Source organism: Pelobates fuscus, chromosome 2 (assembly GCF_036172605.1).
Source record: "Pelobates fuscus isolate aPelFus1 chromosome 2, aPelFus1.pri, whole genome shotgun sequence".
In the NCBI taxonomy this organism is placed as follows: Eukaryota; Metazoa; Chordata; class Amphibia; order Anura; family Pelobatidae; genus Pelobates; species Pelobates fuscus.
In genome coordinates this window covers 434,485,832-434,502,606 of record NC_086318.1, presented here as the reverse complement: position 1 = coordinate 434,502,606, position 16,775 = coordinate 434,485,832, and the positions used below count along the sequence as shown (strand labels likewise).

Sequence of the window (16,775 nt, the reverse complement as noted above, 5' to 3'; positions counted from 1 at the left end):
AGTCCCGTTTATCCTTTTCACCTCTCGTTTAGAAAATGCCGGGACATTTAAGGGTTATAATAAATGTTTAATGAGATATAATCACAAATTCTGTACAGACGGATGCGTCGGGCAATGTGTAAGAGTTCATTTTTAAAAGTCCTGTTAAAAGGTGATGCTGAAGAAAAATAAACATACGTCAAGAATTGCATGTTTTTTTTCCCCCAAGGCCAGCTCTATCCATTATTATTACAACACGGGTATCTGGAGCTTGCGTGTTTTATCAGGATCTTATGGAGTCTTAAAAACAAGATAAAACATATCCTTGCAATCTCTCTTTATAGAATACACTGTATCAGTTGCAGATACCTGAATATAGTTGTTGACGTGCTGTGAACCTATCTGATAAAAATAGAGTTGCCAATGTGAACAGGCAGATAACAGCGTGGTCTATCTGACATTCCATCTCCCAAATGGACATTCTATTACTGATTCCGACCTTTCTCCTATTATCTGAGACATCAAACTTTCAGAGCGGGGCATGAGTCAGAAGAACCAGGAGATAATAACATTTATCGCAGGCCATCTATATTTCAAAGTCCAATGTCATTGGCTTATTAACGATATTTATATTTCTGGCTTGTACTGGCTGATATATTGTATGGCTGTGACCAGTCCGCTTTAAGTCACCCATTTCCTGTATTAACCCATTAAAAGGGGAAACAATTTGAATTACAATAAAGTCTCTATCGTATTTTAAAATCCAGTCGTACCCTACACCTTTCTTGTTCATTAACTCTTCTCCTGTAACCCCAACTGTCCCATAACCCCACTGTATTCTTTCCAGCCCCACTGTATTCTCTCCAGCCCCACTGTATGCTCTCCAGCCCCACTGTCCCTTAACCCCGACTGCATTCTCTAAAGCCCCGCTGTATTCTCTCCAGCCCCACTGTATGCTCTCCAACCCCGCTGTATGCTCTCCAGCCCCACTGTATGCTCTCCAGCCCCACTGTATGCTCTCCAGCCACACTGTATGCTCTCCAGCCCCGCTGTATGCTCTCCAGCCCCGCTGTATGCTCTCCAGCCCCGCTGTATGCTCTCCAGCCCCGCTGTATGATCTCCAGCCCCGCTGTATTCTCTCCAGCCCCGCTGTATTCTCTCCAGCCCCGCTGTTCCGTAACCCCCACTGTATTCTCTCCAGCTCCTCGCATCTCCTATATCCTCCAGTCCCTTTCATGTACTTTGCTCCTTGTTATCTATCACAAATCAAGGGACCATCAAATACAGAGATACTGCACAGTAACCTCCCATACACCCTGAAATATTTCACTATTTTGTAATCCCTGTCTGTATCTAAACTATAACTGTAAGAAGGGCTGATATGTAACTTTGGTTAGTTCTTGTTTATTTATGTGATACAAAGTGAAGTATGTGTTTCCAGCGCGGTATGCTCTTCTTACACAGAGGACACACAGATAGTTACACACAGTATGGGATTGTGATGTTTGAGCAGACAGTGTGTCTCTTAATCTGCATTCTCCAATGTTAGATCTCTCTAAGGACAAAGTATTAAAAACACAAACAACGGGGGCGTGGCCTGGACGCTGAAGAAGATGGCAGCATAGACCTAGAGCTCCCTGAAAGGCTCCGCAAAATCACCGCCTAAAGCACACTTTCACCCCGAAAATGGGCAAGACAAATCGACCATCTCAACCCCCTAAACAAGCAGATACCCCTAGGAGGTCTCAAAACCCCTCCATGAGGCAATTCCTGACCGCACAAGCGGACACAGACCCTCAGGCCTACACGAGCCCCAGAGGACCCGCTCCCACTCACACCAAACGGAGACGGGATCATAGCGGACAACCCGACAGCCAATCCAGCCACCCAACACCCAGACTGGATGGAAATGCTGCGCAACTTACCCACGAAAGCCGATTTAAAAGCGGCCAACTCGGAACTCCGCACCTCCATCTCGACGGAGCTCCAAACGCTTAAGGAGGAAATCCGAGGCCTAAACCAACGGGTCGCTCAAGTAGAGGCGGACTGCGACCACATGTCTGTGGCGCAGTCCGCGAACACGGACACGTTACGACTCCACACCCTCCAATTACAGCAAATGGCGGGCCATATGGAGGACCTGGATAATCGCGGTAGGAGACAGAACATTAGAGTCCGGGGGATCCCGGAGGAAACAGACAATTCCGCCCCGGTGCAGGCCACGCTGACTAGCCTATTCAATTCCATACTGGGACGCCCACACCAGGATCCCATTGACTTTATACGAGCACACAGGGCTCTACGGCCCAAAGGCCCGGAAGGGACCCCACCGCGCGACATAATATGCTGTCTGATGAGTTACCAACTCAAGGAGGACATACTTAGAAAGGCCAGGGACGCAGGAACGGTACACCTGGATGATATTGAGGTACAACTCTTTCCCGACTTGGCACCAGCCACGCTGGCATACAGGCGAGCACTACGCCCCTTCACCAAACAATTACAAGCAAATAAGCTGCGCTACCGCTGGTGCTTCCCCACGGGGTTGCAAGTACAAACACCAAAGGGCCCCTTCCTGATGAAGGACAGACAAGACTTGAATGTCCTGGCAGAGGAACTCCATATCACGCCGGCACCCTTACAGTGGCCGGACCCACTAGCACCATATACCCCTGCTCAAGGGGCTCTACCTCAACCACAGAGAACGCAGATCCGGAGAACTACGCGGCAACAGGCGCTGAGGCCCTCGGGGGCCCAACTCTGAAGTGGTCGACGACACGCGCCAAGATGGCGGACGACACCGGCCGACCACCACGAGAAGAGACTCCCCTGACACAATAGCAAAATCCTAAACAGAATCGGACAATCACTGATCACACTGGCTCCCCATGCTCTGACAAGAGGGAATGCCCACCTTATGGACTATGCCTAATGTTCTCCCTAGAGCTTCGAAACCCCTCACTCGGAGACACCCGCCCTCAGAGATACGGAACCCCGGGTGCGGCCTGGACATTACACAACTTACAACCTACTGCAGGACTGCCGCCCCCGGCCACAACCGAGACGGCGCCCATACAGAAAGACTTGCAAGTATATGCTGGACTCTTAATACAGGACTGGCTAAACCACCTGAGGGAGGGGGTGGAGGTGGCAGGGTGGGCAGGTACAGCCAAGCGGTAACAGACAACGCATAGGCCGGGAGGGAGGCGAGCACAGGCCGAGGCCGACTGGGCTGGGCAAACGCTTCTCCCGCACAGGGCCCGTGATGACCCCGACAGGAGCGGGCAGGAGAGGCGTGGGCCCGGTCCACTTGGGAACTGACAGGTCAGATAACTGGCCTGTAGAGTAGGGGGCTAGAGACGGGAGGAGGGGGGGACACTCCGAGAGGCCTAGAGAACAGATATACAGGAAAGGGGAACATAGTTCGCCCCATGCGGACCACCTCGCACACCGACACGAATGCATGCACAGAACATTTAAGATATCCATCCAGAGCACAGTAGAGCTGACAGGGCATAGGGACACCTATCACCACGAGCTAGCGTAATAGGGGGTAACTGAAGGCATGGGGAGATCTAAGGCCAACTTTGCAAGTATTAGCATTAACAAAACTACAATACTACGGTAGCACCATCTCATTGTGGAAGGGGAGGGAGAGAGGGAGGGGGTCGGCCGGCCCACAAAGCCGCAAAGTAACAATTTGAATGAATGTTTGTGAAGGTTTAATTGTGTTAATATTTATTGTTTCTTGCTCCTGTGTTATTTGAAGATATGCCCAGGGTGACGATTCGACCACAGAGACGTCCATAGGCGGGGACAGCCACCTATGAACACGACTAGAGCCACTGAACAGGGAGACGTAGGAGACAGATGTTTCCAGACCACCTAGACTAGGAAGAGATCGAGAGCCGGACCACCTGGGGGAGGCATTTCCCACGCGGTCACGACACTTCTCGGTGTTCCTCCCACACCCCGACGGGATAGGCGCCACATCCAGGTGAGAGGGGCACTGGGCACACGAAACGGCCCAGGCCCACATATACACCTCGACGCCATAACCCTAACGTCACCTAGGTGACGGTTACTCCATACACCTATTTTATCCCCTTACTTCCCTACACCCTCCCCACCTCCCCCCACCCCCCCTCCCATCCTACGCCCCAAGACCAAACGACTGAAGACATAGACATACATACAGCCACACACCAATCATGTCACTCACACCAGCAACCCTCACAATAGTGTCCATCAATGCCAAAGGGCTTAATAAACCTGAAAAGAGGTCGACGGCTCTACGCGAACTCCACACTCTAAAAGCGTCCATAGCATACATACAGGAGACACACTTTAGAGAAGGGGCACGACCCCGCTTCCACGACCACAGATTCCCGAAGGGGTATTATAGCGATTTCCAGGGGGGAAAGGCACGAGGGGTCGCGATCCTAATGCACAAGAGAATCCCCTTCCTGGAAGAGGAGACACTGACGGACAGGGAGGGCAGATACTTATTCGTGAAGGGGAAGATAGTGGGCCAAACTTACACATTCGCCAACATCTACGCCCCCAACCAGAGACACTATAGGTTCCTATCCCACATATTACGCGAACTCCAGAAATTTGCGGAGGGGGTACTCATCCTGGGGGGTGTTTTTAACATAACTATGGACCCAAGATGGGACTCCTCCTCGGGGACATCTCATATCCCGACTCAACACTTAACGGCACTTAAAACTCTCCTGTCAAAACAAAAACTAATTGACTGCTGGAGGGCCCACCACCCTGATGAAAAGGATTATACCTTCTTCTCCCATCCCCACAACACGTATACCAGGATTGACTACTTCTTTATGACACACTTTCACCTCCCACTAGTTGAGCGAGCGGAGCTAGGCACAGTGACGTGGTCGGACCACGCGCCAATCTCCATCACAATAACATCCCCAATGCACAAACCAAAGGTGACTAAATGGCGCCTAAATGAACAATTACTAACGCAACCAGACATTAAAGCGGACATTAACACCGTACTAAGAGAGTACTTCACCATAAACACACCCGAACAAACGACACCGACTATACTTTGGGAGGCTCACAAGAGCGTAGTGAGAGGACACTTCCTCCAAAAAGGAGCCATGCTGAAAAAGCGAAGGGAAGCGGAGTTATCCGCAATTCTCACCGAAATCCAGGAGATAGACACACAAAACAAGGACACCCAATCGCACGCACTACAAGACAAACTCCTTACACTCCGCAGGGAATTGACCCGACTCTTACTGAAGAGACATCTCAGGGACGCATTGAGACACAAAGCGTTCTTTGCACTACACGGCGACAAAAGTGGCAAACTACTCGCTAGGATGCTAGCTAAACGCAGACAGCAGACATATATAGAGCGCATTAGAGACGAAAAAGGCACATTACACAGACTACCCACGAAGATCCAGGACATAATTAAAACATACTATGCCAACCTATACAATCTGCCCCGTCCACCGACACAGGCTGCCGACGACCGCCTGACGAGTAAAATAAATGACTATCTCACTACGCAAGACCTACCCTCACTAGACAAAAACACGGCTGACCTCCTAGAAGAGGAGATCACGCTGGAAGAATTGGCCCTCGCAATCAAACAGACAAAACCGGGCAAAAGCCCAGGCCCCGACGGCTTACCCCGGAGCTACTATAAAACATTTGCGGACATACTTTACACCCCCTGGTAGACACATACAACGCCATCAGGACGGGACACCGCTTCCCCAAACAATCACTCGCGGCCCACATCACCATCCTCCCAAAAGAGGGCAAAGATGGGGACCACTGCGGAAACTACCGACCCATCTCTCTCATCAACTGTGACCTTAAAATCCTGGCCAAAACACTGGCCAACAGACTGCAACCACACGTGCCTTCCCTGGTGCACCCGGACCAGGTGGGGTTCGTGTCGGGGAGAGAGGCACGGGACAACACTATGCGCACCCTCACTCTGATACACAGCCAGAAACACGCTTGCGGGGGCCTCCTCCTGCTGTCCACAGACGCGGAGAAGGCCTTCGACAGAGTCGGATGGTCATACATGTTTAGAACGCTAGCACACGCCGGCATGGGCCCCAGACTTAGAGGCTGGATAGAGGCCCTATACACACAGCCATCCGCACAAGTGGTAGTGAACGGGGCGCTGACAACGGCATTCGAAATTCGGAATGGCACCCGTCAAGGCTGCCCCCTATCCCCATTGCTTTTCGTCCTCGCACTGGAACCACTCTTACAGGCCGTCAGGACAAACCCAGATATCACAGGGGTGACGGTAGGAAAGACCCAACAAAAAATCGCGGCATATGCAGATGACATGCTATTTTACGTGTCGAACCCGGAGATCTCACTCCCCAACATCTTAAAGGCACTACACGACTTCGGGACCATATCTAACTTAAAAATTAACAACACAAAATCATCCATACTTAACATCAGCGTACCAGAACGCAGGACAACACACATGCGACAAAGCTACACCTTCCGGTGGGCAGCACACAAGATCCGCTATCTGGGCATCTGGCTAACTAGACGGGCAGGGGACATGTACGGGGAGAACTTTACACCGATGCACACACAGCTACACGCAGACATGAGAGAATGGGCGTACCCACACATCTCTTGGCTGGGCAGAATACAGGTGGTCAAGATGAACTTCTTGCCACGTCTGCTGTATCTGTTCCAGACCATCCCCATTACAATCCCTCGCACATTCTTCACCACATTACGCTCCGCTCTAGGCAGATACGTGTGGGACGGGAAAAGACCCAGGATAAACCACAACACACTTACACTTCCAAAAAACAGGGGCGGCCTAGCCCTCCCAGATTTCCACTTGTATTACAGAGCCTGCCACCTCCTGCGGATACTGGAATGGTCCAAAGAGGGGGTACACAAGCTCTGGAAGCAAGCAGAGGAAGGTGAGGCAGGGATGCCGACAGCAATAATACCATGGATACCACCAGGACCAGAGAGTAAGACACTAACACACTCACAATACGTGAGAGCCACCATCCAGGAGTGGCAGAGGGCGAAGGGAAAACACAATTTGTCGACACACCCCTCGCCCATGCTACCTCTGACATACAACCCTGAGTTCCCCCCAGGTCAGGACCCGAAAGCTTTCAGGACCATAATTCCACACTCCATACCCAGGCTCAGACATGTCTCTAGACCCGACGGCATCAAAACCCTGAGGGAGCTTAGAGGAGAAGCACCAAACACATTTATGACACAACTCAGATACCGACAACTACGCCACTACATTGCCACACTCCCTCAAGGCGCACCACTCACGAGAACCCCAACGGCATTCGAAAGAGAATGCTTAGAACCTCAACCATTGGCACATGGAGTCTCTTTTCTATACAACATGCTACTGACCCACACACCAACGGCCACGCCGGGCTTCATGGGAAAATGGGAAGAGGCACTAGGGCACACACTCGACGAAACAGAATGGAGCAAAATCTGCTACCTCACACACCACTGCGCTAGCTATAGCAAGACTCAGGACACGGCATACAAAATCATGACGCACTGGTACCGCACACCATCGACATTACACGCGAGCTCCCCGACGCACTCCCCACAATGCTGGAGATGCGAAGCGGAGAGGGGCACGCACTTGCACATTTGGTGGGAATGTAAGGGAATTGTCCCGTTCTGGCGGGGAATCCACAAGATGCTACAACTTTTCTCAGATGACCCACCTCCCTTTAAGCCCGCAGAAATGCTCCTACACCATACTAAGACACCGAGATCCGCATACAAAAAATCACTGTCCATACGAATACTGAACACGGCCAAATCCATCATCCCAAAATATTGGAAGCAAACCGTAACCCCACCACTGACCACTTGGTTCACCCATATGGAGGACCTCCGAACCCTAGAGGAATTCCAACACACAGCAGCAAACACACAACAGACATATTACAACACGTGGACACATTGGATACTACAGACCTCCAAACCAGACTTTATGGACCGCTTGAGACCGGTAGACGGGAACGGACCACAAGGGACTACAGACGCACCCGACACCCTCCCAATTCCATGACCCCAACCCTCTATCCTCGACTTCCCTACACACCCCGACCAAGAAGGACTAAGTCTACGACCTAGAAACACTGGACAGGCTTGACAGGAGTAACAGACCGAACTAGAAGTTAGTATAGGCAACAGTTGTCACAAGCAAACTAGCGCTAACCGACACCCATAACCAGACGCTCTGAAAGGACACGGAGGAGGCAGGGACAGACACGGCCAAGTTAAGATAACATAGCCGTTCTATACAAGACCTGACAAGGAACACAACCCTCTATACCCCGACTAAGAAACGAAACACTAGGCCACAGGCGGCTGACAGGTACACGCCCCGCACACACTCAGACAACATCACGCCTGTCAGAGATGTTAAACACTACACCCTGACACGAACGTCGGGTCCCGATAGGCGACATTCATGCTCAAGCCTAGGCACAGGGCGGAGATGCCGCAACACCCACAGACCGTGAGGCTAGCCTATAGGGCTTTCTCCTACCCAAGGGGTGATAGTGCTGCCCACATAAGCATATAGGGGCAAAGTGTTTACCAAGCCAGGTGCTGTGAAGGTCTTATTCTATGCCACTAATCCAGAGACTTAAATATCTAGATGAGCTGTTTATAATGCTGTTTGGTTGAGACCGGTCTGTCTCTCTCTCAACGGGCCTGCGCGCCCATACGTACATGTGTAAGCTAGAGACCTGCGAGTCTCCATGTTGAATCTCTATGTTTGACGTTACTTATTCCAAAATAATAAAAATTATATTTACAAAAAAAAAAAACACAAACAACACTCTCCATGAAAGTGGATTCTATATCACTCCGAGCTTTGCTCATCTCTTCTGTGTGATTGTTGCCTCATTGTCCATGTAGACAAACTCAATGAGTATCTGTGCCCACTCTCTATGGATTTCAGAAATTCTGGGGTTATATTTATAAAAGTTCTAGATATGCTTCTAGAATTGGAGGAAACACTTTCTCCCAGTAAGTGTGAGTGAATATTTGCTGGAATATTAATATGATGAATTGTAGTGAGTTACTGGTACGGGAATAGTTTTTTTTTTAATTTTAATTTTTTTATTTTTTATTTACCATTGCTATCCTGCCAATAATTGAGTTTTGTTTTTGCTGCGGACACTGATTTCCATCTCTTTGTTTCCGTTTCAGGATGCACTGGAACGGGTTGTAAGTTCGGGAAGATATGACACACGGGACGATTTCACTGTAGTGCTACATCCGGTTCTTAAAATGGTAAGAAGAGGGGAAAATCCTCAGGTTGTTCTCAAACCATTTTAAAGTATTTTGCTTTATAACACGCCCCCATGTATAAGACGACACCTATTTTTTGAGCCCAAATTTAAGAAATTAAAATTTATTATTTTTTTTTTTAAAATTTTTTATTTTAGCGTGCAAAGGTTTACATACATGCAGGTAATGCCACAATAGCAGGTACCGACAACTTGTATTTGACATATACATGGCATAGGCTGGATCTGCACAATTTTTAACTTTAAAACTTTCAGGCTTAATTAAAGGCGAACTATTGTCCTGTGATCAGGTAGTTAATAACAAGGTAGGAGATAGCAATACTAGTCAACAAAGGGATTAAATCTGTAGCATAGTTACTAGTATAGACATAAGGCATCGCCACGGAGATTTGCACTTTACTATGATAAAACAGGCGTAAACTATTCAGCATGTCACATAGTGTAGGAAGCCTGTTGCAAAGGCAATGAGGCATACTCGAGTGCAAGTATAACTGATAAGTGATAATAGCTAGTGTTAATGTGTGACTTTTTTGCTATAGCTTATACATCTTTCATGGTGCTACTGGGTGTGTGTTATTAGGTACATTACTGAGAATGGTGTGTAAGTACAGTGATAAACCAATATCTGAGCGTTTGCATGTTAGGACACAATATTAGATTGACAGGTAAGTAAGAGATAACTTAGATTAATAAGCATGTTAGATAAGGGTAACCCATTATGGATAAGACCCTCAGGTCCAGGCAGGTCCTTGGTTGCTGAGCGAGTGTCCTTGTGGACCTGGGCATGGGCATTGGTAAGTGTCTCTATCCCACTCCGCAGGGTGAGGCAGCGCGATGGTCTCGGGGTGCTCGGTTGTCGGGCAGCGAGGAGGGAGCCTGTGTAACCCACTCACGGTTGAAAGGCAGCAGTGCTATACTCGGTAGTTCTTCCTTGGCAGAGATTCTGACAGCTGACTTGTTTGCAGGTTGCTTCCAGTGGTTTCTGGACTTGCGGAGTCTGCTTGCCACTTGTCTTCGGCCTGAGGCCTTAAAGGGAACTCGTGCCATCTTGCCATGGATCCCGTTGGGAGGATCATGTGCCCAGGGTAACTTCGAGTCTCCCCGGGTGTATGGCTGGCGTAGGAGAGGTGTCTCCAGGTGAGTACCCAGCCCAGAAGAAGGGTGGGTGGCTGAGACTGCGGCTTCCTCCATGCGGGTATCTGGGCCTTTTGGCTTAGTGGAACCAGTCGCCAAGGGAGCTGCTGTTTGATGCTCTGCTCGTGCTGCGATCCGGCACCAGAATGCCTCACAGATCTTATTAAAGGCTGCGTTAAAGTTGGCTTCCCAAGTCGTTGTGGGATAGTTCTCCGTTCCGTCGGCCATATTGGATGCGGCACAGGAGCGGGAGATTGCGGCGTGTCTCTGGGAACCGTTCTCATGTGTCTGTGTATCCCCAGCAGGGACCGGGATGACCCCCGCCGGTCCAGAGGGGGGGGAACGGGCTGCTTGCTTGAATTCGGCGGCCCCAGGGCGGAGGATCGGCCGTTTCCTCCCCCCATGAGTGCCCCCACGAGGGTAGGCCTCAGAACCGGTGCTCGGCTGTAAGTCGGCTGGCGGGTCTCCGGAGTCATCTGGGAGTGTTCCCCATCGGTCAGGTACGATGTGCTTGCTTGCTGGTTGCTTTTTTGGGGTCAACATCCCAGTTTGTGGCTGGATTCTCGTAGTTTGTGTGAGGAGCTCACCAAGCACACGTCTGTCGGCCATGATGGTCAGGCCCCGCCCCCAAGAAATTCAAATTTTAACCATCAAACAGAAGAATTTTATATTTTAGAGGAGAACAACACACTTCTGATTCTCTACGGTACAAAAGTGGATCAGCGGGGAGGGAGGACAGGTATATGTGTGGAACACAAAAATGCGTCAGGCGCCATGTTAAATTAGGCCCAGCGCGCAAGTGTGTTTTTTTTAACCCCTGCAGTGACATTCAGTGTATAAGACAACCCCCAATTTTAGACTAAAAAAAATTAGAAAGAAATATAGTGTTATATAGTGTTATACACGGAAAAATACGGTAATTAGATTTTTTTTAAAAGAAGTATTCTTGGCACCAAAAACCTGATTCCTCATTTGGAGATGCCGCAATTAAAAGTATAAAGTGTGGTTTGTAAGGGTGGCTTACGGGCCGCCCTATCAGCCTCAGTGAATTTGCAGAGGATATATTTGTCAATTATGTGACAAACATTTGTCTTAGATAATGTGGAAGAGAAACGTATTAATTAAAGGATCACTATAGGGTCAGGAACACAAACATGTTAAAGTGTTAAAACCCCCATCTAGCCCCCCTTGGCCCCTCATGCCTCCATAAATATAGCAAAATCTAACTGTTTTCATGCCTGAAGCTGTAACTCTGCATGCTGTTTCACTCAGAAAAACTAGCAGTCTGCTGACATCATCAGAAGTGGTAGCCTGATCCAATCACAGTGCTTGCCCATAGGATTGGCTGAGACTGACAAAGAGGCAGATCAGGGGCAGAGCCAGCATGATTCAAACACAGCCCTGGCCAATCAGCATCTCCTCATAGAGATGAATTGAATCAATGAATCTCTATGAGGAAAGTTCAGTGTCTGCATGCAGAGGGAAGAGACACTGAATGTTTGGATGCCTTTTAGGCAGCCATGACCCAGGAAGGATTTCTAACAGCCATCTGAGGAGTGGCCAGTGAAGTTATCACTAGGCTGTAATGTAAACACTGCATTTTCTTTGAAAAGACAGTGTTTAGAGCAGAGCTGTCCAACCTGCGGCCCCCCAGATGTTGCTGAACTACAACTCCCATGATCCTTTCAATTAAGCAGATAGCAAGCGAATCATGGGAGTTGTAGTTCAGCAACATCTGGGGGGCCGCAGGTTGGACAGCCCTGGTTTAAAGCAAAAAACCTGAAGGTAATGATTCTACTCACCAGAACAAATTCAATAAGCTGTAGTTGTTCTGGTGACTATAGTGTCCCTATAAATCATCTTAAGGAACGGAGGGGGCTTTGGGAGTCTAGAAGTCGTTTCTTCAAATTGACAACTAGCAGGGCTGCACTCAAAGCCTCCGTGCAGAATTATATCAACAGTGAGTTGTGTTGGCTATTGTACTTGACGGGCTCCTTTAAGAAGTTCTTATTAATATGAATAAAATGGATATTGGGATATGTCTAGCTCATCCATGAGATAATTGATTCCAGTACAATGATAACTATAATTTGTCCTGCTGTGTGATACCATTATGTGTAAATACCATTCAAGTTCAAAGAACAGGTTTGATAGCTCCCGGAGATTTCATCTGATGATATCGTGATATCTGCATGGGATGGGCTGCAATCAATTCGATAATAAGATAAATATAAGACTTCTGCCAAAACTAAATCCATATCCAAGCATAAAATTAGATTAATGTCTTATCCAGAAACATGGGACTAGACAGTAAACAACAGACAAACAGCCACATGATGGACATAGTAGCAACATTTAAATAAATTATACAACTTCATTAGGTTGTTCTGGCCTGAGCTTGGGAATTTGGGAATCTATTTATTAACACAGAAAACGGTGTGTCTCCATTTCCTATATATCTATAGCGTTTCTTTCGAGGAATAAACAGAAGACACTCAGACCGATATTCTTCTATCTATCCTCTGTTTTTATACGTAATTGATGTAAATGGTATAAGTTTGTTAGTCATGGTTATCATGTTGTTCTGGAGTTTAACACATAATAAGAGGCTGACGGGGTAGTAAAAGATTATATAAAGTATAAATCTTTTTTTACAATTAGTCGTAAAAATATATATTTTGTTTTTCCATGTTTTTTTTTATTCCCAGGCACAAACTATGAAAGCTGAAATGAACTTTGATAAATATGGGGACATTTATGAAGTGGAGTGCTCAGTTCAGGTAAGGATCACTAACCTTTGCCAGGTTACCAGTTCGACCCTCTAAATGTCAAATGGCAAAGGTGCTGTGGCATCTTAGAATTTCTACTCCAATGGTAGATATCTGGAAGAATATAGAGGTCCATGGCACAGTGTGTCATTTCTGAAAACTGACCACCTTGAAAATTGCAAACTTCAAGAAAGGTGTCTTGAAATTAGTGTATAATCAATCTTATCCTGAGCCTAAACATATTTTATCTGTTAATAGAAAGTCTATTTGCAATTGCTGGATCACAGTTTTTTTGTAGAGCTATTCACCGTAAATGTATGTATTTTTTAATAAAATACATTAATCATATTTCTTAAATGGCTACAGTCTATGGCAGTAGTAGGCAGGCAACCTCTGGCACTCCATATATTGTGGACTACATCTTCCCTGATGCTTTGGAGTGTGGTTTCCCACCCCAGTCTATGGTATAAAAATGTACCGGTTATTCTTTACCCTGCAGACTGTCCCCTCCAGGATGCCATCTACCACTTTACCAAACATTAAACGTACCATCTAACTAGAACTGTGCTGGGAAGCTAGAATCAGTTCTAACGCACAGCATATCCAAACCTACAGTATATACATTAAATAGAGCGATGGTTATTTCAAGTCAAGAAGGCAAACACTAGCCAATCAGTATGACACAGTCATTTATCTATCATTTGTTCAATAACTGAGACGAGCACAGATCAATTAATATATAGGCTTCATCACACACAAACCAGATGTACCACCGCTCCATACACCAGAACCCACCAAGGACTGAATACAGATACGCCATTAAACTGATCAATGTCCCATATCACCATGACAAAGCTTCTTGTGGAGATCTGAAAACTTGAGATAAAAAAATCTATTAACCACAATTCTTAAAATCAGGCCAGCTGGAAGGACATGGTTGCCTCTTCCTAAATTCAATATTTAGACTTACACATAAGACCTACTATAAAGAATATGAGTGGGGTCACTTCAAAACAGGCTGGAGCCAAACATTTCATCACATCTCATGGCTGGAACAATAAACTATTAAGCGAAGGAAATTCTACCAAAACCATCACCTCCGTGACCACACTGAGCTCGACAGGTGACACAAAACCCACCCCACCGTATCATCACTCTGAAATTAACTTTCTGAGTGAAACTTGGTAGGAGATACAATGTCAGTCAGAAACTGCTGTTTGTATGATCTGCCATCTTTAGGCCCCGCTCCCAATTGACCATATGCCAGGAGATAATCTCTATGGATCTCTCTCGTGTGGTCCTCTTCCACCATATCATTAGCAATATGGTGTCTGGGACAGTAACTTCCGCTAATCCCGAGGAGACTTGTACGTACTGTCTGGGATTAAGGTATATGTCAATTCACAGTCAGTAAAAGCAGAATAATGCACACATATTTAAAAAAACACTGGTCTGAGCAGGTTTATCTTGCAGAATCCGCAAATATTATGAGCTTTATTACTTTCAGTCCTTTACGTGATACATAGATTGTATTACCAATGTCCCACTTAATATGTTTGTCACAGATATATATCTCTAAAATGATATCTATAAATTAGTTTTTAAATAATGAACAATAACTGCTGCATTAGTTAAATTCAGCATTGCACAAGCTAGAAGTTAGTTAACTGAAGTTAAGTTATTGAAATGAAGTTTTTACATGTTCTTAAACTGTGAAATATTGCTTTTATTACTGCAGGATAATTATGTCATTAACACCTACAAGAACAGCCCTTACACATGGCTCAGCTCCCAGCTTAACCCAGGAGAAGAGAGAAACGCGCAGGTACAATGAAAGTTCTGATTCTAAACATGCAAATTATTGTGGTAACTTTGATGGACGCTTTGTACAGTTGCAACTAATGAGCAAATGCCAAGGATAGGGTGGTGATCTGTACAATGCTCCATGAAGTGTAATGACTTTACAACGACTTCACAAAGACTTCACAACTAACTTGTAAAATGTAGACAATAAAACGCAACAGAAATGTTCAAATCTCTAGTTTGGCTGCTTTGGAGGTTTACTTCTAATGCTTATTTTTTGTCCATGTTTTTGCCCAAGAGCACAAAGTGTTCAGTTACTATGTCAGCTTTACGCTAGACTGTAATGATTATAGTTTAATGATATATTTTATTCCTGTTTTCTATTAACAGCCATGGGCTATAGGATCTAGTTTTAGCTGCACTGACCTATCTCCATCAGACAGCGTCCCAACCTCTGGTGAGTATTAATATTAATTTCAAGATGCTTACTGCTTGGTGCTAGTTTTTACATAATTTATTTGATAGAGCAGTAATGGCTAAACCAGAAAAATACTGACTGAGCATCGTGGGAAAAGTAGTGTAAAAATACTAGAGGCCCTGAGTAGCCATCACCTCCCTAGAACCTAGAGTTCCATTTTATGTCAAATGTAGCAATGTAGATGTGGAGTGAGAATCACTGCACTAGTGTTTGCTCATTAAAATCGAAACACACTTCTAAACAAGATATTTAGTCTATTTTGCCCTATGAGTTTCCACATAACACGCAGGTTGCAATGTAATAGATTAAGATTGGAAGGGTAAGGCTGTGAATGGCTGCGGGAAAGACCTGAATCCAATAGACTTGCACACAGCGAGAATGTTACGTTCGGCCAAATCATTTCTCCCGACATAAAATTTGTTTGGAATGTCCGAAGCTCGTTCAAAATGTACAGTATCTATATATATATATATATATATATTTTTTTTTTTTAATTCTTTATTTTTGCGAGTGTTGGCAAACAATATAACAGATTTTGTGATCAGCAGGTAAAAATTTTTACAGTACATGGATACTTTCGCCACCTAGCTTAGTCTACTCAATTTTAATTTTTAGTATAGGCGGGTTTACCCAGGTTTCCCTGTCTGTGGTCCTCGAGCTTGTGACTGGGTGGGGCGGTAAACTTGGGCCGTATTTGCCTTGTGGCCAGTGTAAAGTACGCCCTGATACCAATGCAAGAGTGAGGCACGTAGTTATGGTATTATTGGGTATGGGAGCCCTCGAAGCCGGGTGTGAGTTCCCGTTTTGTTATGTTGTAACTGAAGGCGGGGGTTATGCTCTGGGCACCTGGAGGGCTACTAATTTTGCGCTGGCGTGTCGCTTGTTGGCGGTTGGGGGGTGCTTTGGTACTGAGCTAGGTCTAAGGCTTACGGAGCCGGCAACATAACATAACAGATATAAAATATAGAAACATATATAAACATAGTCAACTTTCTTTCCCTTTTAAATAAAAAAAAAAAAAAGGAAAAAGGCAACAGTTATAGGATTTTGTGAGGGGTAGCGTGCATAGGGTAGTGCACAGGCAAAACTCAGTCCCAAAGTTCAGGGTGGCAGTGCTGCTGTCGTGGGTGCTCCTCCTCTTGGCACGAATGGGGTGATATCTGCTACATTCCAGGCTGGGTGGGCTGTAATCTGTGGCTGTGCTGTCGCTAGGCCGAGGGGCTTGCAGGAAGGTTGAGGCTTCAGCAGGGTGCGAGATAGAGTGTG

At 46.5% G+C, this 16,775-nt stretch overlaps 1 protein-coding gene across 1 annotated transcript in view; it reads left to right on the top strand.

Annotated features, from left to right (window-relative positions):
* The window catches only part of PLB1 (phospholipase B1), a 157,296-nt gene that overhangs the window by 31,266 nt on the left and 109,255 nt on the right, over positions 1-16,775 (top strand). The window contains exons 13-16 of the mRNA XM_063441548.1: positions 9,226-9,309; positions 13,169-13,240; positions 14,967-15,053; positions 15,422-15,488. Of these exons, the coding sequence (XP_063297618.1) occupies positions 9,226-9,309; positions 13,169-13,240; positions 14,967-15,053; positions 15,422-15,488 (310 nt within the window). The remainder of the gene's footprint in view (positions 1-9,225; positions 9,310-13,168; positions 13,241-14,966; positions 15,054-15,421; positions 15,489-16,775) is intronic.